The 26,353-nt window shown below is 59.7% G+C and overlaps 2 protein-coding genes across 5 annotated transcripts in view; both read left to right on the top strand.

Moving 5' to 3' along the window:
* Positions 1-20,278, top strand: part of LOC148055010 (centrosomal protein of 164 kDa-like) — a 34,472-nt gene extending 14,194 nt beyond the window's left edge. For 3 of the 4 annotated variants that reach the window (XM_087763609.1, XM_087763608.1, XM_087763606.1), the window contains 20 exons: positions 449-534; positions 3,009-3,224; positions 4,475-4,621; positions 5,338-5,557; positions 6,170-6,247; positions 6,510-6,641; positions 6,940-7,062; positions 7,600-7,743; positions 7,954-8,037; positions 8,885-8,953; positions 9,291-9,469; positions 10,003-10,129; positions 10,542-10,609; positions 10,794-11,001; positions 11,962-12,069; positions 13,222-13,336; positions 14,636-14,983; positions 15,427-15,493; positions 15,993-16,115; positions 17,025-20,278. In XM_087763609.1, coding sequence (XP_087619735.1) covers positions 449-534; positions 3,009-3,224; positions 4,475-4,621; positions 5,338-5,557; positions 6,170-6,247; positions 6,510-6,641; positions 6,940-7,062; positions 7,600-7,743; positions 7,954-8,037; positions 8,885-8,953; positions 9,291-9,469; positions 10,003-10,129; positions 10,542-10,609; positions 10,794-11,001; positions 11,962-12,069; positions 13,222-13,336; positions 14,636-14,983; positions 15,427-15,493; positions 15,993-16,115; positions 17,025-17,124 — 2,742 coding nt within the window. In that variant the 3' untranslated portion in view covers positions 17,125-20,278. The remainder of the gene's footprint in view (positions 1-448; positions 535-3,008; positions 3,225-4,474; positions 4,622-5,337; positions 5,558-6,169; positions 6,248-6,509; positions 6,642-6,939; positions 7,063-7,599; positions 7,744-7,953; positions 8,038-8,884; positions 8,954-9,290; positions 9,470-10,002; positions 10,130-10,541; positions 10,610-10,793; positions 11,002-11,961; positions 12,070-13,221; positions 13,337-14,635; positions 14,984-15,426; positions 15,494-15,992; positions 16,116-17,024) is intronic. The other variant, XM_087763607.1, reaches the window with a different exon arrangement.
* A 1,036-nt stretch (positions 20,279-21,314) lies between these two features.
* On the top strand, positions 21,315-25,700 carry LOC148055009 (uncharacterized). Its single transcript, XM_087763591.1, has 4 exons — positions 21,315-21,453; positions 22,076-22,186; positions 22,809-22,860; positions 24,993-25,700. Exons 1-4 carry the CDS (start codon positions 21,400-21,402, stop codon positions 25,112-25,114), a joined length of 339 nt encoding a protein of 112 aa, XP_087619717.1. The 5' UTR covers positions 21,315-21,399; the 3' UTR covers positions 25,115-25,700.
* Positions 25,701-26,353: the final 653 nt, after the last annotated feature.

Below are 26,353 nucleotides of genomic sequence, written 5' to 3'. Positions count from 1 at the left end.
GTGCGTGTGACGTTCCTGTTTGGTTTAGGAGATTTTTTTTTTTGTCGTCCCACGCTTTTCAGGGCGTTTAGTGTTACTCACGTGTCCAAGACGATCCTCAGGGAAAAAACCCAGCCTGTGTCTAGAGTGCCGGCAGGGAGTTCATCTTCCGCCTTGAAAACGCGAGCCCCAGCCCGTAACCCAGCGCAGCCCGGAGAGCCGAGCTCCCCGGCCTCTCGGCTGCGCTGCTGGAACCGCTCCCGCGACGCGCTGAGACCCGTGGCTGCCTGCGGGAGAGGAGGCTGGCCCCTTCGGCTGGGCGCTCCGCAGCAGCCCGCGGGCGCTGCTTGCTCGGCGCCGATGGGCTGGACCAGAGCGGCGCTGCCCTTAGCAGAACCGCCGCCGGGTCCTGAGAGGCTTCGATGGCGAAGGAGCCAGCAAACTCCACGCTGTTTGCTTTTACCTGCAGGCCCGGGAGCTGGGAGAAGAGGAAGAAGAGCAAAGCGAAGCCAGTATAGAGGAAGAGCAAAGCCAAAGAAGAAAAGCTGCTGAGAGGTATGGTACAAACAGCCAGAGCAAGAGAGGAGGTGTAGCCAGCTCTAGCTCCGGGTGGCTTTCCCGTCTTGTCTGCCCCTGCTCTGCTCTGCTCCCTGTAACCCGTGCAGGCGTCCCCGTAGAACGCCCTGAGACGCTGCCGCTTCTCGCGGGGTCTCTCCCTCTCGCTCCTCCTGCCACCTCCTCGGGACTGTCGCAGCGGATTGCAGCTTTGTTTCGGCTTCTGGCTGGGTAGGCAGCAAATCCGCCTGCCTTTCGTTTCCTCGAGACTGCCCCAGATGTGGAGCTGGCTTCTGTTTCCCTTACAGCTCTCTGGCTTTTCTCTAAGGCTCTGAAAGTCACGCTCCTGCCGGGATGCTCTGAACCTGTTAACCTTGTGTCTTGTGCCCTGCGGCGTTGAACCGTGGAAGACTTGGCCGCGGGCGGCTGCCCGACGAGAGACCTTTCTGGTTCTGAGGCAGCCCCCGTCTCGGCCGGCGCTGGTCCTGCTGGGCTGCCGGCTCTCCGCTGGGCAGAGCCTGCAGCTGAAGGCTCCCAGGGCCAGCCCGGTGCCTGTCGCTGCTGGCAGGAGGGTCCAGCTGCAGTGTGAACGGTTGTCGTCCTCTTCCTTCCACAGAGGTGGCCCAGAGCAAGTCACTGCTTGACCAGCTGTGAGCATTAAGCTATTTTACGTCCTGGTACACGGACGACTCGCTCGAGCGCGCTGGCTGTTACGCCGAGAGCAACGCTGGTTCCAGGCCCTTAGTTAGGCTGTCTGGGGAGCTCTTTTCAGCCTGTTTGTGGCCACTCGTTTAAAACAGTTGAAATGCTGTGCTGAGCCGTGAGCTCCGTGCTCCCTCGAGCCCCTCCCTCCCTCTCCGAGAGCTGCAGCGTGTGGCGTTTATAGATGAATCGTGTCAAAACTCTTAGCCTCCGCGCAGAGTTACACATCCTCTGGGGCGCCGGGAACCGAGGAGCTGTTACCCGTGCCAGGAAAACTTGTGAACAGAAGAAGCTGCAGTCCATCTTAACGACTGGCTGCACGCCCTTGGGATCTGCAGCCTTGTTCGTAGAGGAGCTGTTCGCGGGAAGGTCCCCGAAAACGTGCTCTGCCCGCAGGAGCTGTCTCCTTATCGCTTGGTACCTGCTTCCCAGCTGTGCAGCCTCTCTTTCTCTCGGCCTGTAAAGCTGGCTCGTGCTTGCTTTGTTGCCTCTCTGCTCTGTTATCCTGAGATGAAGTAGGACTGGAGGTGTAAACATGCCTGCCAATGTTCCCGTCTGTAACTCGGACAACAGCGAGAGTACTGCTCGCGGGGCTGACTTGTCTTGGGGAGATGCTCCAAGGACTCGGAAAGAGAGGGGGCTAATCCAGGGCAGGGGGTTCGGCATTCTGAGACCGACAGCCGTGAGAGCCGCGGCTGCCTGTTAGCCCGGCAGGCCTCGAGGCGGTGGGGACGGTTTGGAGCTTTGCGGTGCCTTTGGCAGCCCCGCGGTGGCCAAAGGGGTCCCGTTGGCAGGCATGGCTCGGTGCCCGTCCGCGCCGCCTGCCCGTCCCCTCTTCCCTCCGCCTCGTCTACCTGCGGCAGCCGCTAGCATCTGATCTGTGCTAATCCGGTCTTCTGTTACCTTTTCTGCGCCGCAAAGCATAAGGGAGCAAAGTGCTTGGGAAACGTCAGAAGAGAAGTGTTTTGCTTTAGAAAATGCCAGTCGGGAGGAGGCTGTGGCCCGGGAGGCGGAGGAGGGATCGCTGGGTAGCCCCAGCAGTCTGGAGGAGCTCGCTGCCCCACGGAAGGCGTAAGGGCTTCAGTTAAGTCCCCGGTGTTGTAAGCGTAACAGCTCTTGTCCTTTTGTTGCCCTTCGTGGTGTCTGAAGTCAGCATGCCAGGAGATGCGGTCTGGTGGGCACAGCAGAGCGCGAAGGTCTCCCTCCCTGCGCAAATCGGAGCAGCTGTGTGAACGGTCTGCGCTGGGGAGCGCGCGAAGAGCGGCTCAGCCCTGGGGGCTGTGGCGCAGGACTCCGTGGTACGGAGACAGAGCGGTCTGCTCTGTGCCTGGGAAAGCCTCCTCCTTGCCAGCGTCGCCAACGAGGCTGCAAGCGTTCGTCCTCCTTTGGCAAACGCTTTCGCGCAGCCTCCTGCCTTGGCTCGCTGAGCGGTGCCGAGGTTGCGGGGGAGCAACAAAACCCCAGCACCTCACCCCGCTCTTACGGTCGCTGGGAACGTGGGTCGCTTTGAGAGACTAAGGTCAGAGCGCAGGACGGTCGAGCCCAGGTTCCCCGCAAAAGCCTGCGGCCTGTTGCTGTGCTAAACTGATGGTCTGATGGCTGGTGGGGCTTCTGCTCGTCCCTTCCCTTTGCCGACGGTGAAGCTTCTGCCGTAGGTGGCTCTGAGGTTTTGGGTTTGGAGTCGATACTGCGTGGGGGGATGTGGCTGTTCCTTTCGTGTTACTCGGTTTTCTGTCACCCTTTTGCCTAAAGGAGCTTTCTCTTTTCGGCAGGCGCCGCAAGAAGGAAATCAAACACGGGCAGTCCTTGAACCAGCCTAGTGAAGAATCCCTGGAGGGAATAGTCGAGGAGCTGGAGCTGGAGCTGGAGCGAGAGAAAATGCGTTTATTGCAAGCAAAGGAGAAAATTCGGCAATTCCGGGAGGAGATGAGGCAGCAGGAGGAGGAGGAAGCTCAGAAGCTTCATCAGCAGAAAGAAATATCCCTCAGGTACGTTCCTCTTTTACTCCACCTCCCCGCTTTCTCCTACGAGCCTTTCCTAGCTGCGCTTTCGTTGCCGGCGGCTGCAGGCTTGTGCCGGTATGGGCCACCACCCTGGCAGCGGGGCTGCTTTGCGGAGTTGTGGGCGAAGGAGGCAAGAACGAGGCTTTTGGGGAGGAGGAGCGCGGGGCTCCCTGCCCGGCACGGACAGCCCTGCGCGCGAGGGTCTGCGCACCTTGAAATGAGCAGGGGTCTGCTGTCGGCGCCGCAAATGCTCAAGGCAGATGCGTGGAGAGCACGGTCTGCCGCAGGAAAGCGCTCTCCAGCGCAGGCAAGAGAGCATCTTCCCCTGTCCTGCAAGAGGAGCTCTGATGCCATACACGTGCAGCTTTCAGAGCTCTGAGCCTGCCTCTTACGGTTAACCTGGGAAGAGCTCCCAGCTGGGCGCGTGGAGCTTTGCCGCCCGGCAGGCGTTCAAATCCTGGGTGAAATGCTGGTAACGGGACTGGCAATGGGAGCCTTAGAGGAGGTGAGGTTACCCCAGAGGAGCTGCCTGAACCTCTGGCGCGGTACGTTTTACAGAGGCGCTTCCAAACGAGACTTGAAGGAACGGGGCACGGATGCCTGCGTGAAAGCCAGCCAGTGCACGCGGGTCTCGTAGCAACGCAGGGAGCAGAACGGCACTGGGAGCCGTGTCCTCTCCCTGGGGGATTCTTCTCTCAAGGCTTGTCTTTTATTTCAGGTGGCCTTGATACTTATGTTCTTAGCAGGCCGAGCCAGCCAGAAACAGTATCTTGGCATGAAATGTCACGGGAATGCTGACTTGGGTGCGAGGGAAGACACAGAAAGGGAAAAAGGTCTATGCGGTACTAAAGCAGTAGCAGAAAGGGTGTCTCATGGAAATAGGAAGCTTACAGATGCAGTAAAGCATCCGGGCCCCGTGGCTTTCATTTAATAGGAGCTGATTTCATTTACCTGGGAAAAAACCCCAAGTGCCACCTCTGATGATAGAGTGCATTTTAAAAGCCTGCCACGGAAGTTTGGTGCTTGGGGGCTGCGTCTCCCGTGCCAGCAGCCAGGTTCGGAAGGTGGGGAAGAGAATGAATGGTCTGGAGCCCTGGCAACGCGTCGCCTGGGCGGGCAGAGCGAGTGGGAGCAGCGGCTGATCTATAGGCCTTGGGGAGGTGGTTGGAAGACATTAAAGCCTCCTGAACCTCTTTTTTTTTTTCTTTTTTTCTTTTTTTTTTTTTTTTCCCCAGCTGCTCATCTCTCAGGACTCTAAAAGAAGATTTGGCAAAGGCTTCTGAGGAGGAAGAGCTGCGTGTCAGAAAGGAAGAAACTGAGAGACTCTCAAAGCTGCGAGCCAGAATCGCCTCGGAGACGGAGGCAGAGAAGGAGAAGATAAGGTGACAAGTTTTTTGCTGCCATCCCTGGGGACCCAAACTCTGCTGGTCTGGGAGGGAAGCGCCTTGCATGCCACCGGCAGCCGCTCAAAGCGGAGGTGCTAGCCCGCCCGAGCCTCCCGTGGCCGGTCGCCTGCCTCGGCCGTGAGCGCGAGGCCCCAGCCGTGACGCTGCACGTGCCGGGGAGCCGCGTGTCGAAAGGAGGTAAAACGGAGGGACCTTATTGCCGCCTGGGAGCTGATCCAGTTTTGCTAAGTAGACGTACGGTGCAGAAGTGCCCTGAGAGAGGTGCTGCTGTAATGTTGGACCAGGCGCAGCCCTGGGGCCTGGAAATGAAAGAGGTGGCATCTGCAAGGACGGCCGCGCTCGGCAGCGTGGCTTGCCTTGAGCGGACGTCTCCGTCTAACGGCGGTTAAGGCCTGTTAAAACCGCCGGAGGAGGCAGAAAAGGCAGCCGCTGGCAAACTTCTATTTTCCTCTCTCTTTTTTTTCTTAGCTGACGGATATGTCTGCACCCGACTGCTTTGCTGTTTGTTTCCAAGGCCTGAGCTTTGGATCCGCGCTTGTGGATCTGTGTGCTGTGGTTCCTGGTTCCTTCTGGCTTGCGTGTCCTGTCCTCTAGCTGTGTCTTCTGTCAGCTCTGGTTCCGAAACGGAGGCCGGCGGTAAAGGACCGAATCCTGACTTGCCTCTGTCTGTGTTCTTGTCGCAAACCCGGCAGGGCAGAGCAAGAGGTCGCGCTGCAGAAACTAAGAGAAGAGTGGGAGTCCCTGCAGGTGATGGAGAAGGAGAGCCTGGAGAAGCAGCACCAGCTCGCTTTGGAGAAAATGAAGCTGGAAATGGAGGAAGCTCGGCAGAAGGAGATGGTGGGGCTGGAACAAGAGAAGGAGCAAGTCCTGCGTGAGCTCAAGGAGAGATTAGACAGGGAAAAGAAGAAGAAGGTGAGGTGTTTATTGCCAGCTAGGGTCAGAGCCGTGCTGTTCGTGCTGACCTGGCTGGCTTCGCGACGCTCAAGTGTTGAGGTTAAACAACGCCTGCACGCACTTTAATAACGGCTGCCTTGAAACCTAAAGGAAAGATGTTAGGCGTGCTGTTAGAGGCGTGACGGAGGTGGGGAGGAGTACTCCCCCAATTTTTATTACCATGGTGATTAAATAGCACTTACTTCAATGGCCACATTGCATCTGACGAAAAGAAGGATCGCCGCGTGTCTCTGCCGAGCTAAACCGAGCCATTTTATCCGCTCGGACTACCGCTTCGGCTGCCGCTGTAGTCCTCCGGAGAGCTTGGGGGGTTCCTGCACGGAGGCGGTCTGTAGTCCGTCCAGCCCAGCGCGGCTGAGATCTGCGGAGGAGGGAGGGAGAAGCACCCTCCCGCTCGGGAGGGAAAGCTCAGCGAGAGTGAAGGCACCTCGTGTACAGTCCGGCCTGAAAGGGGGTTACCGTGCGCTTTTTTGATGCTGACGGAGAGGTGCTAATTGCAAATGCGTCTTGCGCAGCACGTCCCCACAAATAGAGGTTTTCCAGCAGCCTGTCTTGCTCCTGTTCCCGTAGGCAGCAGAAGAGCTGGAGAAACAGTTTGCAGCTGAACTCCAGCAGGTGAAATCCGCAGCAGAAGAGAAGCATCGTAAGGTAAAACGTGGTGTCCTCAGAAAGTAAACTGGTTGTTTTGCTCCCCCACGCTGCCATCAAAGGTGGCCAGGGAGGGCGTCGTTAAATTTTTCCCGCTTCCTAAATGCGGGCCTGGTCTGGCTCAGCATTTGGACGTGCTCCAAGTCGGGGGCGGTGAGGCTGCACGCGCTGGTCCTTGCCGCGGTGCTTGCTCTCTGTAGGAGGGCCCTAAATGGATCTTGTCAGAAGGGTGACAAGTCTCCGTGGGCGGCTTTCATGGCAGGTCATTTCCAGCCTGCGAACCCAGATAGCAGAGGCACAGAGGAGCAAGGAGGCTCGGCTGCGTGACGACTTGCAGCGAGCGGAGCAGAAAGTGCAGCAAAAAGCCTTTCGAGTAACCGAATACGAACGCGAGGCGAGTACTCATCTCGGATTGTTGAGGGTTCTTCACCCTCTCTCCTTGGGCGCGTGGTGAGGCCCGAGGGGCCGCGTCCCCTGCCCAGGGGTGACCGGCGCCTTCGGGGAAAGGACGCCCCTGCAGCATCTCGCCTCGCCAGGGCGCTGGCTTTGCGCTGCCCCGGCCACAGCCTGATGCCCCTCGCAAGGTGCTCGGAGCCTCGGTCCCTCTGCTCGTGCGAGAGGCTGATCGCTGGGGGGCCACCGGAGCGCAGCGCCGCAGGTCGGGGAAATATCTGTCCGTGTTACCCCCGCAGCTCGGCGAGCTTATGAGAGAGAAACGCCGGCAAGTGGAAGACGAGCACGAGAGGAAAATGGAGAGGATGAAAGAGGAGCACCAGGAGGTCCTAGCACGGATTCAGGACCAGTACGAGGAGGAGGTACTGCGGGGGAGAGCAGCGAGTTGCTCAGTTGGGCTGCGCCTGGGCTGGCACTGCTGCTTGCCAGGCCCGCCTGTCTCGGCCGCTCCTAGAGCTGGAAGTCTCCTTTCTTCTAGCAGAACTGTTGCCATAACGTAAAATGAATTTAGGCTGGGGTTGTAAGGATCAGCTGTCCAAATAGTCTCTGGGCAGGCCCCTTCCACGTGCCTTTGTGGACTTTGGTACAAGCGAAGCTCGTTCACGTTTTTGCAGGTGCCTGTTCTGGAAAGCCTTCTGCCTCCCGTTTTTGACTATACAGTCGGCAGCGCGTGACAAAACCTTAGTTTCATGGGTGGCTCCTTCTTTCTTGAGCCGCTCCCTTGACAGCGTTGTCCCTGTAAGCAAGCGGTGTTAATTTGCTGACTGGCGTTTGCTCGGGAGCTGCTGTGGGACGGGCTGGCTTTCCAGAGGGCGCGCGTCCCGTGGGTTCCCGTGGCCTTGCTGGAGAACCTCTGCTTCACTCAGACGCTTTCCTTCTTTGGGTTTTGCGACAAACAGGAGCGGAAGCAAAAGGCAGAGCTGTTCGAAGGCCTGCGAAGTAAGAAGGCGCACCTCCAGCAGCTCCACGCGGAGGAGGTGAAGGCTCTGCAGGCGGAGCTGGACGAGCGGCTGGCTGCGCTGCAGCACAGGCACGGGGAGAAGGTGAGGAGAACCCTTTGCCTTAGGTTGCTGTGACTTGGCTGCCTGGGGACGGCCTGGGCGTGGTGACACCTCCGTGTGCGTGCCAGCCCAGGGCGACGCAAGCGGCGCGTCACACCTCCCCAGTTTTCCTTGCTCCTCCTGGTGGCAGAGCTCTGCCCGGCGAGTGAGGAACTCGTGCCGTTCTCTCTTTGACTCGGCATCTCCCTGCAGGAAAGAGAACTCCAGGATTCGGAAATGGAGCTTGAAATGCGCATGAGGGACGTCGAAGCCAGATCAGCGCAGCTCCTCAGCCAGGTGAGTCAGCCCTGGTGGGCTCGCGGAGGTCTCCTAGCCCGTGCTGCTCCTCTGGCTGCTCCCTCGGGGGGACTTTCGGAAGCGCTCAGCCAGGGCTTGTGCTGCCATCCAAGCTACAGGTGAAGCTTCCATCACGAGGCGGAGCAGGGCTAAGCGGTCCTCGTGACTGATGTTTGCAGCGACAGCCAGCGCTCTGGCTTTGTCGGGGCTTTGGGAGGCAGTAAGTGGCAGAGGGACCATAAAAGCCTTTCGAGGCAGCGCGTCCTGCTCAGCGTAACTTTGGATTTTAGTCAGTCCCTTCCCGATCTACCTCCTCTTCTCCCTGCTGCCGTGAAAAGGCAATGAGCGTTGCTGGATCTTGGGCAGCAGGGTGGGAGAGGGAAGCACCCCAAATGCTCCTGTGGAGCTGGCAAAGATCACCGGCTGATGCTCTCGCCTGCCAGGTCTCTAAGTGCTGGCCTGTGCCCAGGGCTGTAGGTAGCCTTGCTTCGGTCAGCCCTTCCTTTCCAAGCGGCGCTGGAGTGAGAAGTAAAAAGGCGGAGAAATGCCGGAGGCAAGCAGAGGTTTCAGAAAAGCAAGATCCCGCAGAAGCGGCTGCGTGCCTTGAGTGCCCTCGCAGCTGAGCAGGAAGGGCCGTTCTTCCCACGGGAACGCAAACGTTCCCAGCTTGAAGTCAGAGAGGCAGGGGATCTTGAGCGCAGGAGGGGGAATAAAGCAGCACTGACAAGAGTCCTCGGGTGTCTTGAAATGGTCTTGAGACTCAGGCCTGACCCCGGTACTTCAAGTGCTGCTCGGCGTCGGCCGTCTCCTCGCTCTGACACTCGCCTACTTTCTCATCTGGACCTAGGAGGAGTCTCTGAGAAAGAAAAGGCAGCAGCTGCTGGATGAAGACAGACGGACTGAGCTAGAAAGAGATGTATGTATGTCTTAGCTCCGGAGAGGTGCCGTGCTGCCCTCCTTTTGGGGCTGAGGGGAGCACGTTGGAACTACGGCTTTAAAAAAGCAAACTGTTGCTTCTGAATTGTGAGTATGAAAATCCCTCCCTGCCTCAGCCGGGAGCGCCATCTTGCCGGGAGGTTGATTAGCTCTGAGCTGCTTCCCAAAAAGAAGAGACAGCCCTCTTCTTCCAGGACTGGCACGTGCATTCGTAGCTCCGGGACCTCCTGCGAACTGCGCGAGTGGCGAGCCACTGAGCGCCTTTCCTTTTGGTTTTGGGGAAAGGACTGTGAGGGATTGTTTTGGTTTTCTTCTAGGAAGCTGCTTTAGCTTCTCAGCTCCGCCTGGAGGAGAACAGGAAGGAGCACGCCAGCCTCCTTGAGTCCCTCCGGCAGCTGCGTAGGTCCCTTGAGGAGCTCCGGGACCAGAAAGCTGAGCTGGAGGCCCAGGTGGACTTGTTGCAGACCCGCAGCCAGAGGCTGCAGAAACGCATCAGGTGCGTGGAGGAGAAATTTGATCTCGTGCAAAAAATGTCCCCTGTGCTCCTAACGGAAACCTCTCTGACCTCGCCTGGGTCTCTCCCTCACCTCTGAGCCTCTTGCGTGTTGGGCCGTGCTCCTTCAGAACCCTGACGGTGGTTTTACTGCGTGTCGAGGGCGTGGAGGTCCCGGGGGCTGTTTCCACATCTATTAGTAACTCGCTGTGTAACTTTGCCCCTGCTTGCCAGGTTAATTGGTCTGTCTTCTCCCCGTCTGTCTTGTGAGCTTAATAAGATGCTCGGAGAGGGGCACTGAAATGCGGAGAAAAGATTCTCCTGAGGGTAGCTGAGGCTCTGGGTGAGGGCGCGAAGCGACGTTTCCCTGCCCAGCCGGGGGCTACGTCCGACGTCGCCCCGCAGAGCCGATACTGGTGGCGTCTTGCACGTCTGCGGCCCTTTCCCTCCTGGAAACTGGAGGTCGCTTTGGACGCGGCTGCAGATGGATTACCGGTCTAATCAAGCGCTGCCGCTGTTGCCTTTTCTCGGGGCAGTGAGCTGGAGGCAGCTGTCAGGAGCAAACAGGAGACTTTGAAAGAGCTGGAGGCAGAAGGAAGCGTGGAATCTCCGAGAAGGAAAGCCGAGCTCCACGTTGAAGACCTGAGAGAAAGTCTTCAAGCTGTGAGTAACGCGGACCGTAAAGGTGCTTCCCTGTGGGATCGGAGGCCGTAACTGCCTTGAAAAGCCCAGCTTTTGTTCCTTCTGCGTGAAGCCGGTTGAGATGCAGCGACGCGTTTTCTTTGCCAGGGGACGTCGACGCGTTTAGCAGTAATTGTTGAGTCCTGTCTGTTGGGGGGGGGGGGGAAGGAGTTGTCGGATCCTTGAGCGCCCTTGGAGTCCAAGGCAGGACTTGAGTCAGGGATGGAAATGCCTGTGTTCCTTTTCACGAGTCAGATAAAGAACACCCCCGGCACTGGTCTGGGATCTGGGCGATGCCACGATGATGTCATTCCAAATTTTTGCTCCTAATGGGATCCTGGGGTTCCGTCTCCCATACGTATTCCTTAGTTTTTGAAATGCTTCAACTCCTCAGCGCTCGCCCAGAGAGCCTGCTTCCCCGCCCTCGCAAAGCCATGAGAACAGCGCCTTCCAGTTTGATCAGTGAGTATCTGCATGGCAGCCGCTTCTGGAAAACGTTGTCGCTTTGGTTTTGCAAGCAAATGTTTTTGCTGGGGTTTACGCGCGTTGAGCTGGCCCTCCGGTTTTGGGGAGGGGGCTGCGTGAGGCTTGCAGGACGGCACAGCCAGCGCAAAGCCAGGGGCATGCCCGTCTCTCTCTCGCCTAGCGTCAGGAGCTACATCTCTGCGGAAGGGATCTTCATCAGGAACGCCAAGGAGTTCCTGGTGCGCCACACCCTCTCCATGAGGAAGAGGCACGCGGCGCTGAAAGCTGCAAAGCAGCAGTGGCGCCAAGATATGCAGGAAGCGCGGGAGGCGGTGCGGGATCTAGACAGCTCCCAGCTCCTGGAGGGCGTGCGCCGGAACCTGGAGGAGGTGAGCTGAGCGCCGCCCGTGTCCGGGTGTCGGCATCGTGGCTGCGCGAACGAACCCGCAGCCCGGGGCTCGGTTCCTGGCTCTGCAGGTGCGGTGACGGGCAGCTGGGGGGGCCGAGTCCTCCTGGAAATCGGATCTCGCGTGTTTTTTGGGTTAGATACGCGGCGTTCGTCCCTCCTCGCGTCTTCCTCATCATAACACGAGGGTTAGAGGCTGCGGATCGCAGTGACGTTACCGTGCGTCAGACGAGCGGCCCAGAGCGCCTGCGTGGGCACGCGTGGCCCGCAGCTAACGGAGCGTTGCGCGGTAGAAGAGTTTCGGTTCTGTTTCGCTGTGTGCGCTGCGGACTAGGAAGGCTCTACGAAGCAGTGGCTGCAGTGCGGCCCGTGCTCAGTAGCTTGCTAGCTTCCAGGAGCTCTGGGCGCCTTGAAAACGGAGAAGGCATTTGGTGGGGAAAGAGGGATTCCCGTGCCCCGCAGGTCCCATAACGCGCTTTTTCCTCCTAGCAAAGGAAGCGACAGGTATCCGTCCCATCAGCGGGTACAAATTTAGGGTCGTAGCTCTACAGTGATTTCACCCTTGCTTGGCAGAGGGTTCTTGAGCACTTGCCAGCTCTGCCGGTACGCCAGGCAAAGACAGGGAAGATCGTAGTTTCCCTCGCTCGCGATAAGCGCTCTGCTTACGTCTGCAGAACCAAAGCTGTTGACCCTGTTGGCTGCCGGGTGTGGAAGTGAAACCTCCTTTTCCCTGGGGTGAACGTGCTTTGAGGCCTGGGCTCTGCCCTCTGCACGCTCCGCTTCCCGCGCTCTCGAAGGCCTGGGAGCAGTTGTACTCCAGCAGCACGATTCCCCGTGCTGAGCAGAAGCGAGATAACGAAAGTCACCACGACCACGAACGCAGGTTATTTCCTGTCATCCTTGTTTAATTTTCCTCCTTGGCTTGGCTGTTGGTCCACTGCAGGAAGCAAAGCGGTTGGAGAAGATGAAGTCGGCTATGCGGAAAGGGCAGGTGCTGCTGAAGAAGGAAGAGGAGAAGCTAAGCCAGCTGGAGTCCTCGCTGCTGGAGGAGGTAAGCACAGCAGCACTCCTGCTTGGGCCTGCCCAGCCGCGCTCCCAGCCCGCCCAGAGCTCCTGGCCCTAGGCTGGAGTCTCTCTGCGGGGCTTTTGGTCCCTCTGCGGGCTGCTTAGCTGGCGGCCAGAGGCTGGTGTTTGCCAGCGGAGCCGGACTTTAGAAACACGTTCTCCGGGAGCAGAACGGTGCGCCTGTCTGAGAACGGCGGGAGAGAGGCGGCCAGTCGCAAGGTCGGGGAGCACGGCAAGCCCAATTGAGCCGTGGCCCCCGTGATTCGCTAGCTCTGCAGCCAGCAGGGCAGATGCGGGCTGGGGTTTGGGACGGAGACTTTCTTCCACGGCGGCAGCTTGCCAGGCAGGGCTGCTGGCGGCCGGGATGGACCTGGGGGAGCAAACCTGCCGAGTGCGCTGGCTTGCGAGAAGCGTGCTCGTTAGGTCAGAAACGAATCACAGTTAACACCAGCGTGCTGAAGCATCCTACGATATAAACTCAAACCTCACATCAGGATGCTTGGATGTCTTATTAACTGCCTGTATCTTGGCCGAGACGGCAAACGCTGAGCCTTCCCTCTGCTGCTGACACCTGGACTCGCCGTTAAGCGTGGGGCTGCAGAGCGGATGCAGAAGGCAGCCTGAAAAAGCTGCGTGACTCGAGGCTCGAGAAAGCAAGGGCAGGTCACCTTGCGCGAGCTAGGCTCGGGTCTGCTTTCCCGACCGAGGCAAGCCCTGGGATCCGCTCGGCTCTGCCTGGGACCGCGGGGCCTTAGGCGCAGGGCGGCAGCAGATGCGAGAGCACGAGACCTTTGAGGGTCGAGCGCTTGTCCTTGGTGCAGAGAGAGAACCCAGCCCACGCGGGAGTTTTGAGGCTTATTTAAACCAAAGCACTTGGCCTCCTGCCTAGAAGGGCCCGTTCACGTGGCCGTTGGCTTTGGCCTCCAGTGCGCGCACGTGCTTCTTCCAGAGACCGAGCGGTCTCTTGACTTTCAGATTTTGCTGTCGGGGGCCGAAGACGAGTCTGCTGTCGCCTGGCCTATGCCCGTCTCCGCAGTCCAGCCTGCGGAGACTGGCTGTAGGCGGTATTCCAGCGGCTTTGATGTTTCGGGGACAGAACGGGAGGATTTATTTGCGTTGTTTCCCTTCTTTTGACCAGCTGTCGGACGAAGATACGCTGAAGAGTGCCGCGTGCAAGAAGACGGTGACTTTTGATCTCGGCAGCTCTGAGGACACAGACAGCACATCCAGTGTGAATCTGCATCAGCCTAAACGTAAGCGCCTGACGGGCTTGATGTGCTGTGCCCAGCGCCTAATGCTTTAGACCTGGCTCTGGCTTTCCCTCTCGCCTCTCGGAGGTACCTTCTGCTCTTCTGACTCGTGCTCGCTAGCGCCCAAGGCAGGTCTGCCCTCCGTAACGGGGGCAGGTCCGTCCTCCGTGACGGGGACTGCTCTGCGTACAACGTTTTACGTGAGAAACTCCTTTCCCGCCTGTAGCGGCAGGTGAGAGGGATGGGACCTGCGTGAGAACTTGCCCTTTAAATCTCTACCGTTCTTTTTCGAGCGGATTATAAAATCCGGCTTCAGCTCTTCCCGCTGCTGTTGCAGAGCTGTCTTCCTCTTCTGCGGGTGTCCGGCCTTCCTCTTCCTCACGTCTCTGGCAGGAGAGGCTGCTGCAGTTCCCTCTGCCTGCTGCCTGTGCTTTTTCTTTGCCTCCAGTTGCCTGTAACTGGAGTTGCGCGGGTGCGGAGGAGGGCTCCCCGTAAACAGCCGGGAAGGCAGGCGGGCTGTGTTGCTCGCAGAAGGGCTGGCAAGGCTGAAGCTTAAGGAAAAGTTGGAAAGCTTCCCTGTGGGAACAGACTGACAATCTGTCCGGTCTGGGATCATCTCTCTGGCCCTGGTCAGTAAAATACCCGCAGGCACGCATGAAACTTAAGGGTCTTCTCTCGCCCTAAGACGAGAGCCCTTCCGTCAGGATGGTGCCATCGGTCCCACCTCCAGCCTGGCTGGTGGCCTCGACACCTTTGCTTTTTACGAGCGTGTGAAGTGTGACCAAGCCATTCTGCCTCCTGCTCAGCTGGCGCGCGGTGGGAGCGCTGAAGTACAGCGTGTCGGCCCGCGCCGGGGTCTCGCCGGAGGGGCAGGGTGCCGTACTGGGGGTTTCGGCCCTTGAGAGGGCTCGCCGCTTGCAAGGGAACCGCCGTTCACGGCTGCGTGCTGCAGGGTACAGTAGAACTCGGAGGGACGGAGCAGGGGGGTGAAGCGCACGCACCGGTGCCTATCCCGCTTGTCCTGCGGGCCCTGTTCTTGCAGCTTTGGAGGGTCTTGTCCCCGCTCTCTGGTTTCTCCTCCGCTTTGTGCCCAAGCAGCCTCCAAGGCACAAATCCTCGTTGTCAGCCCGTATCTGCTCTGTTGGCTGCAAAGCCAGGTTTCTGCCTCTCTATCCCGCTTAGCAGACGCTGATCAGGCTCGGCTCGGGGCGCGACACGCAGTGGGGAGCGAGCCTCCTGCCGGGGAGGCAGCGTCTCCCTTGCCTTCCCAGTCACCCCTTTTTTCCCCCTCTCTTCTGCCAGTTGATTTGAGAACGGATTTGCGGCCTGCCCCCCAGCTGGACAAGATCAAGTACTTGACAGACTCCCTGCAGCGTATCAGCAGTGAACTGAGGGGGGTCCTGGGCGTCTTGGGCGCTCCGAACGATCGCCAGTCTCCGCTCTTCACCTCGACACCCTGCGACGGCGTCCCTCCTTCTACCTATGCCTCCTTGGCAGGAGTCCAGGCAGGGAGCTCCCCGGTGCCCTCCACCGCGGCATCCCTGGTGGACCGGTGGGCCTGGAGCACTGGGCTGAGCTCCAGCCACTCCTTCGCAGCCAAACAGTCAGTGGACAGCTTCCTAGCAGAGAAATGGCACAAGTATTTCCCAGGTCAGTCTCCTGTCAATCCATCTGCTTGCTTGCCTGCGACTTTTGATTTACAGCCCTGCAGGTTCTAACGGGCTCACCCGTCCGATGCTGGTGCTGCCGATGGGAAGGGTGCTAATAAGATAAGGAACGAGAGCCTCGTTCCGGGAACTGCAGCATATGGCTGATCTCGTCGTCCTGCTTCTGGGGCAGTTCAGCCTTTCAGAGGCACCCAAGAAAGCCGTCGTTGCTGGCGAAGGGAGCAGAAGGAGATGGCCCTGCTTCACTGGAAGCCTCCTGTGAATTGCAGACAGGGTTCACCATCTCGGCTTCCTTAACGCCACCGTGTCCTCGGCCGGTGGCTCAGCTTGTAAGGACGGTCTGTCCATAGCACAGGAAAGCAAACGCGCCCAGATGTAAAGACTGGCGATTTCTCTGGGGGCCTGTACTTAATGTCTGTTTTCCAGGTGGGTTCCCGGTGCTCGGTGGCAGTTCCAAGCCTCTGGACAACAAGCTGGGATACGTACCTGCAGAGTAAGGGTCCTTTTCCTTCCGTTGTCGTTTCGTTGTCCTGCTTTTATTTCCCTGGAATGATTTGCGGGTCGCATTTCATAGAACGGGTAGATAGCAAAATCAAAAGCTACGTATTAAGCAGACAAGTCAGAAGCTAGTAGTTATTACTGCCACGCGCTTGGCGGCGTGGCTGTGCTGACAGCCCTCGTTCCAGGACCAGGGTCCGAGGGTGTCGGCGCTGGGCCTCGCCGGCTCCGCCGGGCGGGCGGGTGGAGCGGAGGCTGCCGCCCCAGCCTTTCCAGTGCTGCACGGACTAAAAGGAGGACGGCAGCCTGATAGCGGGGGGCTGCTGCAGTGTTTCTCTACGATGGGGTTGGGCAGAGGACTTTGAGCCAAGAGGAGGTTGCTCTTTGTTCACCGTGGCTCTTTCTGTAGCAGCCCCTCATTTTCTTTGCCATTTCGGGGCTAGTTTCTGCCTAGACCTCTCTTTCCCACTTGCGCCGTCTCTCTCGTGCAACAGGGAGCAATTACGGCTGTTCCAGCAGTCCCAGATCCGGAGCCGTGAGTCGGACAAGATGAGTATTGAAGGAAGGATTGAGGCCATCAAGAAATGGCTAGAAGACTTCAAGAGGGATTCCAAAGTGTATCCTTTGCCTGCGTCTGGTCTTCTGTTGCACTCCACCTTCCTGCAGCGAGTAGGAGACGGCGGCAGGAGGTGAGGGAATCGGGCCCCAAAGCATCGAACAGCAATTTCGAAGCCTTAGCCTCTATTTTGGCGCCCGGTTCTGCAGAGGAATACGATGTTTAGCAGTTAGAGCGTGAGTGACCTGTTGGCTGTTCTTTGCCCTGGGCTTGACAGAGAAAGTCTCTTCCCTTTCCCCAGCCGGGCTGCGCCGCTCTGCGGTGCCACGGCTCTGCTGTGGTACGCAGCAGTTGGAGCTGGTGATGTGAGGATTAAAACCAAATGAACCAGAGGGTGCAGAACGGAGGAGGCAGCAGGGCCCTAGTCTCGGAGGCCTGCCTTTGGTGCCATCGCTCCAGCCCCAGCCCCGCGGGCGACTCCGCTAGGGGCAGTCCCCGCTGAGCAGCCCGGGACGAGGCGAGGGGGCCGGAGCCGCGCGGGCCTGGCGCGTGGGGTGGCCGCGTGGCCGGGCGGGGAGGGCTGGGGCTCCCCGGCGGAGCGTGCTCTCCAGCTCGGTTGGAGGCATGGCCTTGCATCGAATGAGGGAGGCCTCGGCGCTATTAGCGGGGCCGTTCCCAGGTTTGCGGGGTAACAGCATTATGCTGGGGCTGTCAGCATCTCCTCCGCGGCGTACGCTGAAATTAGCAGCAAACCCCTCAGGCCTCCGACAGCGCACGCTGTCCTGAGCACGGCGCTCCTTCGAATGCCCTAATCCCCCTTTAATTCCCTTTGGCTCGGATGCAGCGGGCTAAACGCAGCACGTGTGCGCGAGGCTGGCTCCCGCCCCTCGATACCTGTCCTGTCTGCTGGCTGTGCTCGTGCCTGCTAATCCCTCCCGTAAGCCGGGCTTTTCCTTCACCCAGCTGCCAGACCTCTCTTCCCAGGTGCACAGAAGCCCCCGGCCGGCAGCTCCAGCCTGCTTCAGCTCAGACTGGATGAAAACAGCAACATTAAAGTGTACCGCTACTAAAAGGGGGGCTTGGCGCCGGAGAGGCAGTGGCTGGGGCCCCTGCGGGCCCCCTCACGAGATGCTGGGTTTCGGTGATGCCCAGCCGCCTCCGCGCTGTCTTTGGGCCGTGCCCTTGAAATATAGGCTCTGCGCAAGAGAGCGGAGGAAGGAGGAAGCGAACTTCCCAGCTGGATTCTTCCAATCCTGTATTGTGTCCAAATATACTTTATAGACTGTTTAATCCAGTTCTCTCATTAGCATTCTAGCAGTCGTGAGCCAGAGCTGTGAATCACGGGGGACCCTGAGTAACCGGTCAAGGGGGAGGACGTTAATCCAGCCGCGGCTCTGCCAGAGGAAACGCGTCGGGGAACGAGCCCCCACCGGTGCCCGGCAAATGCCGAATTGCCGGTGGGCCAGGTCGCCTGGCCTCTGGTGCGCGCGGGAGCAGGGGAGGACGAGCAGCGAAAGGGCTGTAGCGTCGGGGGCAGAATCGGGGAACGGTGGTTTCCGACTCTCGGGAAACGTTGCTCTCTTTTCGGGGATGGAAGCAACTGGGACGAAACCAGGAGCGGCTTTTCAGGGCAGACCTGGGAAAGCGCTCCCTGCTCCCGCTTTCTGCCGCGCCGGCCAGAGCTGCGCAGCGCAGCTGCGGGATCTCTTCTGCGTGCCAAGCGTGCTGATGGCAACGCGGGGCTGGGATGGCAAGAGAACGAGGAGGGCGTGGGGCGGCGTCCGGCGGTGCAGGCACTGGTAAGGCACGCAGCCTGGCGTGAGCGTGGAGACAAAGCCCCCCGCTTCCATCCGTGCCCGGGAGAGGGATCTGGAGCTCGGGGTGGGATGCGCGGAGCTGGCGGGGTCAGATGGTGTTGCTCTAACCGGCGGGGAGAAGTTGGGCGAGGTTTTCATACCGCTGAGCGGGAAATGTGCTATTCGGTTGTCTCTGTCAGTATTTCCTCCAAGCTGACTTTAAATATTTTATGCTTTAAAAAATGCTGAACCTCTTGCCATTTTGTCTGAAGAAGTCTGCACTTCAAGGGATCCCATCTGTGAGAAATCATCTTCAAAGGCGTGCTCTCTAGAGCTGGCTGATGCAGGGAGGGTGGTAAGCTGCTGCTCTGCACCCTTCCGTGCCATTCCTGTTCCTCGCCGGGGCTGATGGTACGCAGCCGAGGAAGGCAGACCCCCCCCTGCTTCGCATGCCGCGCGTTGCGTACCGGCACGGCACCGCAGGAGCTCACGCTGCGAGCGTGGCAGGGGAATGCTTGCATGCAAATAGAACTATATTTTTGATGAGCACTGTTTTAAAACTCTTGAGAATGCCCGTATGGTTTTTTTTTCTGGTTTTTCTTAGAATTTTTTTTAATTACTTGGCCAGCCTTTGTCCTCGGAGAGCTCCATCCTCTGGTCAGGGGCACGTTCTCCCACCTGCAGGCGCTGCCGGTAGAGAACGTCTCCCTGGTGTGCTTGCCGAGGAAATCCCAGCCAGCTCTTCCCGGCTCTGGCTGAACCGGAGACCTCAGATGCCCCGAAGGGGGAAGGGCAGCTGCCCGGAGGAGCCCTCTGGAGGGAGGGATGGATCAAAACGCAGGTTTCTCGGCCGCTGTCGGATTGCACCGAGCCCTGTCTGTAGGGATTTTGCTTCTAGTTTCCTGGCTGTTGGCGGGAGACACGGCAGTCCTTCCAGTTCGGCGTCTGAGAAGGGACCCCGCGGTTCTGGCTTTCTGTAGCACGGGGAGGCTGTCAGCCCGGTGGATGCTGTGCCCCGCACCGCACGCGGAGTCCGGTCTGTGTGTTCGGAGAGGCGTCTGTTAGGGGTGCAGAGAAATGCCTGTTGTCTTAGCAATAGCTCGGTCTGAAACACGTTCCTTTTTCCTGTTAAAACCTGCGATAGCAGCCGTATCTGGCTTTGTACGCAAATTAAATCAACGTGAGCCTGTTTTGTACGATGCCGACGTTGGTAGCTCTGGTTCTTTTCTTGCTGAGATGTTGTTGTAGCTCTAGATGCCCAGCTTGTACTTAGCTTTCGCATCTTCCCCTCGCTTGTCGCCGGGCTGTTTCAGGTTTTGTCTTGTCAAGGTCATTTCTGGCAATTTCCACGACTGCTTCAGCTCACCGTGGCTTTATTACCATTCTTCTATTCGGTATCTGGCCGGGGTAGCAAATGCGGGGGCAGATAGAAAGCTAAAAAAGAAAACCACAAAAGCAATTCTTCATGGGGCCTTCAGCCAGCAGGACGGCTTTTTCTGGGCCCCCATCCCGCCCTTTTCACAGAACTGTCACCCAGGCTCGTTACAATGCTCGTCTTGCTCTGGAGCCTTATGTCAAGGCTGGAGGATGGGCGGTGTGCAGGAAGAGCCCAAGGCCGGCGCGGCTGGGCACCTGGGGAGGGGCGAAGGCGCTCGGGTCTCCGCCGGCGCGGGTGGGGGGTTCTCCCTGGCAAAGGGGGAGAAGGTGTCGTGCCAGCGGGGAGCAGGGCCGCTCCGCTCCAGAGCGGCTCTCCGGCAGCCTGGGATGCGTTACAAGTGGCGAACTCGGCAGATGGGCTGTTGCTACCGATTTCGCCATCTACTTCGCAGCGGCCGTGACTCTCCCCCACGCGGTGCGTCAGGCGCCGCTGCCGCGGCAGCGTGCCTGCTGGCGTCCTGCCGGCGGGATCGCTGATCGCCGCTCTTGCCGGGAATCGGGCGGGATCGGCGATGCGCTCGTTCCTTTCCCCTTCCCGCCGCCTTCCGGCAGCCCTGGGACACCCATAGCAGCCCTCCCAGGCTGCGCCTGTTTGCTCCTCTGGGATTTTTCCCTCTGAGGTGGTCTCTCGTGAAAGACTCGGCTCGTCCCGTGGCTCCGAGCGCTGCAGTGAAGGCTGCTGCGGTCCAGAGGTGTGGGAATAAATGAGATTGTGTTTCACTTTGACGAGATGCAGCTGTGCCCTTGAGGCTTGTTACAAACAAGTTTGTGAAACTTAGAGGCAGAAAAATAAGGACGAGACTGGATACGTTCCTGAAAGAGGAATTCACGTGCACCAACTTGTAGAACCAATAAGTAACGCTGAAGAGACGCGTGGATGCAAGACAGTAACCAGTGAAATAAGTTTTGCTTGCTCGTGAACACTAGATCATATTATAAAGGGGATAGATTGTAAAAATAAAGTGTCTTTGCGTGTCTTCGCCTGAACTCATATGCGGAGTCCGTGTTTCATTCCCTTCACAAAGGGGGCATTTGCCGCACGTGTCCTGGCTGGGGCCCCTCCAGGGCGGAGGCTGCAGATGTGTAACGCGGCTGCTGGCAGCAATGGTGGGGAGAGGGGAGGTTCGACACCTGCCCTCGTTTCTCCAGCTCTGGTTTTTCTGCGCAGCGCCTTGCCCGCTGGCAGGCCTAGGTTCAGATGGATGGCGATCGTAATGCGATTTGAGCCACTGGTACAAGAGAAGACAAAGCGCAACGTGGCCGGAGGATGCGTGAGGCACGCGGAGGCGTGCGGGGCTGGGCTGCTGCTGCGCAGGGTTGTGCCCCGCCTGGGGAGAGCGGGCTGGGAAGCGAGGAGCGCGACTGCCGCTCTGCGGGCTGGGGAGAGGGAAGCGGCCGCAGCCGGAGGCTGGTGAGGCTCGGGAAGAACACGATGTGGGTCAGCCGGTCGTGCAGAAATGGAGGCTGGTAGTTCGAGGCACGTCCTTCAAAACAAAACACGAGCCCCCGCCAAACCTCGAGTCACCCTAGTTCTTGCTGTGCGCAATCTGCACTTGTGTGTCTTTGCCCGCTGGAGAGCTGCGATCAGAGCTGCTGGAGGAGGTCTCTGATGGCCACGCGTGCTGTCCGGGTGGGCGCTCTGGGGACAGGTCCCCTGCCCCGCCCCCGAGGCAGCCGCTGTGCGAGGAGCCCGGGGCAGCTCTGAGAAATCCCACATCCCTGCCGAAGCGTAGGCGCTTTGGGTGAAGCACAGCCTCCGCTTTGCTGTAATCCTGCCGAGCAGCCGTCCGGAGCAGGGGAGGTCTGCCCGGGCTCGTGGCTCCAAGGCGTGGGGTCTGTGCGCACCGCCCTGCGTCTGCAGGCAGAGAAGAGGATTTGCTTTTCCTGGAATGCCAATACTGTATACGCTGGAGAAACTCGGCGATTAGAAGAGCAAAAGGACAGTGCGCGATTACTCTGCCAAGACGAATGCGAGCCGTAAGCTCATTAAGCGGCTTGGAGCCTGCCTGCCGGAGAAGGGGCGTCTCAGTCCCTGGCTAGTCAGAGACGGCTGTGCGTCGCTCCCAGAGCTCCAACTTCCCGGGACGGAGGGAGCCCTCGGAGCCCCCAGCCATGCTGGCGACCCTGATGACAGCCCTGTTTTTCGTGGTGAGAGCGTTTGGACAGGTGAGTCTGGGCTGGCCTGGCAGCGGGTGGGATTTAACGCTTTCCGCTTCGTTTCTAGAAGCACGGGGGTTTTCTTGTTAGAGAAGGTGGGGAGCGCGGGCTCGGCCGTTCTCGTGGGCCGGGCTGCACCACGCGCCCGGCGGGCCCACGCGTCCTCAGCCAGCTGCCCGCGGCGTTGGCTTGGGAGCGCATTTGCGTTTTCGGCGCCATCACATTAGCAGGTTCAGCAGCAGCTTGCAGAGGGCAGTTCCCTGTTGCGCCCATGCCCTCCGGCCTCTCCTGCGGTCTCTCCACCCACCAGCTCCTGCCCTCTGCAATTCCCTGTCCCCAGAGGCACCCGTGGTGGGCACGGCCTTGCGCGCCCCTCTGGGCAGGAGGTCTGGGCCGCCCGTGCTTCACGCGGAGCCACGGGGGCTCAGCCCTACCCACGAGCTCTGCAGCCCCACGCCCTCGCGATGAGAATCGCTCGTCGGCGTGGTGCTGGGGAGACGCGCTGAGCGTCGCCGCAGCTGGCAAGGCCACCACGGGTTGCGATTGCTGCTGACGCATATGGAGGAGCAGCTCTTTCTGTTGCTCCGCCGCTTCTCTCCCGTCCTCTGACGCAAATCCCTTCCGTGCCCAGCTCAGGACCGGCCTGTTCCGTGAAGAGCCCCTGCCGTACCTCGTGTACCAGCCCCTGCCCTGGCAGATCCAGTGTGTGACGCAGAGCCGCCGCACCAGCCGGGACAGCGAGGTGAGGGCTGGTTTCTCCGCGGGCGGTCAGCCACGGTGACTGGCCGGGGGAGAGGGCCGTGCCTGGTGCAGAAGGAGCAGCCCGCGTCTGTTAACAAGACGGAAAATAGGGTGATGTCAGGAGGCAGGATAAGCTGGAAGGTGTAGGAAATGTATTTGTAGACAAGTTCAAGCTTATTTTTAGGCATGAAAATAGCCCCTAGCAGACTTGGCATCCCGGGCGCTGCAGTGTCACGGTAGGGGCTGGAGTCAAGGACGTAACCCCAGCGAGCCTGGTTCCGCGCTGATTTGAAGCGCGGCTGCAGTGAGGCTAGCCCGTGCCAGGGTACGTCCTCAGATGCTACCAGCACATCTCAGAACTGATTTTTGATACAGAGCTCTTTCCTGCTTCTCCCAGGAGGACCTCTCGCAAGTGCAAATTAATTAATCGGTGCTCTGTAGTGCTCTTTAAGGGAACAACAGTAAGTATTTTCAAGTTTCCCAAAGGGAGTGGATAGCGGAAAGCTTGGTGAAGCTAGCCCTGTCCCTTCAGAGCTTTGCAGCTGGCCTGAAAGGGACTGTTCTCGCCGCCTCTGCCTGAGATATAACTAACGCGGCTGTATTTTTGTTCTCTACCTCTCTAGAAAGGCAGGAGCTCTCGGCACAACAGCATCTACTCGATTTCTGGAGAGAAAGGTGAGTGTGGAGCAGGCAGGGAGACAGCCCTGCCCAAGTAGTGGGGGAAACTCGTGGTTGCGATGGTGGGACACAATGGAAGAGCAGGCGTTGCGGTACCCGGACCCTTCCTGGCCTCTTTCTTCCAAAGAAAGCTGTCTCTGTGACATTAAGAGGTATTTGGAAGTCAGCTCTGTGGGAGGGAGGCCCTCTCGGATAGCTTTCTCTCCAGCCCAGCCTATGGCTTGCTGGCTGCGCTGTACGTTCAGTCGGTTCTCCTCCCTGCGGAGGGTGCCCTTCTTGCCACCCCCGGGAGGGCCCGGAGTATGGACGGGATGGCGAGATGTTCGTTAAAGCCCGTAGTACCGGCAAGCGAAGGCCCCAGCGTCGCACGTCGCGGACGGCAGCACGCGTGCGCGCAAATCCCTGCCTGCCTCTGCCCGGGAAACCTGCCCCCTTGTCTCTAAGGCTGCGCCCTCTCCGCTGAAGCCAAGTGCTCAGCAAAGAGGATTTGAGCGCTTCTCTTCCCAGCGCAGCTCGGGCAGCAATCGGATAACGGCAGGTCGAGCGATGCTCTGGCAGCGCGGGGCTGGGAGGGGTTCTGCCGGCCGCCTGCCGCGGCAGGGCGCTGAGCTGTGACGTTCCTCCTCAGTGGATAGGCAGCTCTGGCCAGCCCGGTCACTGGTTTTGGGGGTTTCGCTGCCCCGTGAGTAGGTGAAGGTCCCCAGGGCTGCCTGGGCTGACAGCGGCGCTTGTGTCGGTGAAGAATTTCTTCCTCGTATCTAATTGAAATGTACCCTCTTTCAGTTTACAGCCATTACCCCCTGTCCCGTCATGGCATGCCCTCGGAAAAAGCCCCTCTCCAGCCTTCTTGCAGGCCCCCTTCGGGCACCGGGAGGCTGCTACAAGGTCCCCCCGCAGCCTTCTCTCCTCCAGGCTGAACCACCCCAACTCTCAGCCTGTCCTCACAGCAGAGGTGCTCCAGCCCCCTGATCGTCTCCGTGGCCCCCTCTGGCCTCGCTCCAACAGGTCCCTGTCCTTCTTTAGGCTGGTTGCCCCAGAGCTGGAGGCAGGGCTCCAGCTGGGGTCTCCCAGAGCGGAGCAGCGGGGCAGAATCCCCTCCCTCGCCCTGCCGGCCGCGCCGCTTTGGATGCGGCCCAGGGTACGGTGGCTTTCTGGGCCGCGAGCGCACGTTGCTGGGTCACGTTGAGCTTCTCCTCCGGGCTGCTCCGTTCTCCGCCCAGCCTGTATTTGGGCTTGGCATCGCCCCGGCCCATCTGCAGGACCTTGCACTTGGCCTTGACCTTCACGAGGCTCGCCCGGGCCCGCCTCTCAAGTTCGGCAGTACATGCCCTGGTGGCTGCCCGGCCTCGGGCGTTTGGTTTTTGCAGCGGGCAGGATTTATGGCTGACGATGTATCTTGTTAAGCAGGGCAGGAGGGAGCCGATTCCCGGTGTGGCCTCTTTTTATGTCTCCTTTTGCTTTGCAGTTTCTTTTAGGATGTGAATAAAAACGGGTTCAGGTGACGGCGGTGAGTTTAGACAGCAGCGTCTGGCACCAGGATTCCTGATCGCTGCTCGGGGGGTGCTTAGCAGTGACACGCTCACTTAACGGAGCACCGCTGAGTGGCTTTGATCCAGCTCCCGTCGAATTTCACAATACTTCCCTCATGCCACATTAAGCGTGGGCTGGGGAGGGCTCCCACTTGGCAGCGTGAGAGCTTTATTGCTGTGCAGTGCCGGGCTTTTTTCCTAATCGTATTTGTGCGCGTGAAAGTAAGCGAGCATCATACTTGGTGATTAAATGTGGGGAAGCCGAGGTCTTTGGGGAGTAAAGCTGTGTAAACAGAGGGCTTAGCGCTGCCAGGGAGGCTGGGCTTTTCTGTGCTTCCCGCTCCCTGCTCCGTCTCCCTCTGCCGCGGAGATGTGCCCCCCGTGGAGTCGTGGTCTCGTGCTGCGGGCTCGCCAGCCTCTCCCAGCCCGTAACGGAGGGGAACCCTCCCATCTGCGGGCGCGCGCGGGGAGCCTGGGGCGCGCGGAGGCCGGTCCGACCCCGCGGGGGGCGAGCCGGAGCCCTGCCCTGCTCAGTGCAGCCGGCTCGGGGCCAGCGGCGGCAGCGCCTGTGCTCACTGTGGTGCTTGCTTGTCATCCCAGGCAACGTGACCCCTGATGGCAGCAGCGAGAGCAAGTTATTCGGCGATCCTTCCGAGAAGGCGGCCGTCACCATCCAGACTCACTTCAGGAGATACCAGCAGCAGAAGCAGGAGAAGAAGTAGATGCGTCAGCCACCCGTGCCCTGCGCCGTCCCTCCTCTCGTCTGTTCCGTACCCCAGCGAGATTCGTGGCCGTGGGGACTGTGAACCCGCTCCCCGATACGTAGCTTCTGGTGCGCGTGCAGCTGTAGGTGCTCTGCTGGTGGTGGTGGTCGCTGCTCGGAGCGAGATCTCTTTCCTGGTCAGTCCTTCCCCAGGCAGCGTTGCCTCGCGGGCCAGGCTGCAGCTGGCAAGGGGCTGTTGGATGGGACCTCGGCGCCCAGGGAGCGACCCAGCACTGGCAAGCCTGTCCGTGGTGGCGGCGCCCACAGCTGCGTGGCGGCTGCCCGTCGGGCCACAGCGAGATTAATACCCAGCAGCTGGGGGGCCCTGCACAGCCGGTAGCGATTGTGGCTGGCTGGTCGCTGCCCAGCTGGGGCTGGCTTTGCCCAGCGATAGCCCTCCCCTCTGTCTCCACCTCCATTTTGCCTCTGGAGCTGGGGTGGAACAACTGCCTTTGTCCCCTGCTCCAGGCGGCCGGCTCGTGGAGCTTCTGGGCACGATGTCCGGGAGCCGGCAGCGAAGGGAGCAGGAGCTGAGCCGCGTGCTGACCGTGAGCCGAGCTTCCTCTTCTTGGGGAGAGTCGCTTGGGGTGCCCTGGTTTCAGAGCAGGGATGGGGTGGGACTCTGCGGCCGTCTGTGCTGAGGCTGAGCCCGCTCTCTGCGGAGGCGGGCTCCTTCCCGAGACAGCCCTCTGCTAGCTCTGGCATTTGGGTTGGCGCCCGCTGGCACCCAGCCACCCGGCAGGCCTAAAACCAAACCGGCTCTTCCCGTTCCTGAGCCTGATGATGTTTTTGGTTTTTTTGCCTGTTTCAGGCAGCGTTGGGCTGGCGTGGCTCGAACGGGCTGGCCCGCTTCCGCCGCGGGGTGGCTACTGTGTGCCGCAGTGTGGGGGGAGCCCCCTGCCATGGGCTCGCTGGGAGATGCAGGGGTCTCACAGACGAGGGCTGGAAACGCGGCCTGTCGTAACAACCTAGGCAAAGCCGGGGCTGGTAACTGCTGGGTGGAGAGCTCTTGCCGAGATGGAGAAGGAAACCTGTACTAGCCAATTACAATAAAGATGTATTAATCGGTGTTAACCTGTTCTTCTTTTTATCTTGCTAATCCGCTTGCTCTCCCAGCTGAGAACACGCTTGCGTCGTCTCGTCTCTTCTCTTTAAAGTCTGGGATTGGCCTTTCGGAGGCGCTGCGTGGTTGCCCGGC

This window comes from Nipponia nippon, unplaced genomic scaffold (genome assembly GCF_047370975.1).
Source record: "Nipponia nippon isolate SJK-2023a ecotype South Korea unplaced genomic scaffold, ASM4737097v1 scaffold_28, whole genome shotgun sequence".
NCBI lineage: Eukaryota > Metazoa > Chordata > Aves > Pelecaniformes > Threskiornithidae > Nipponia > Nipponia nippon.
Note: the sequence above shows the minus strand (reverse complement) of the source record. Positions and strands in the feature narration are given on the sequence as shown.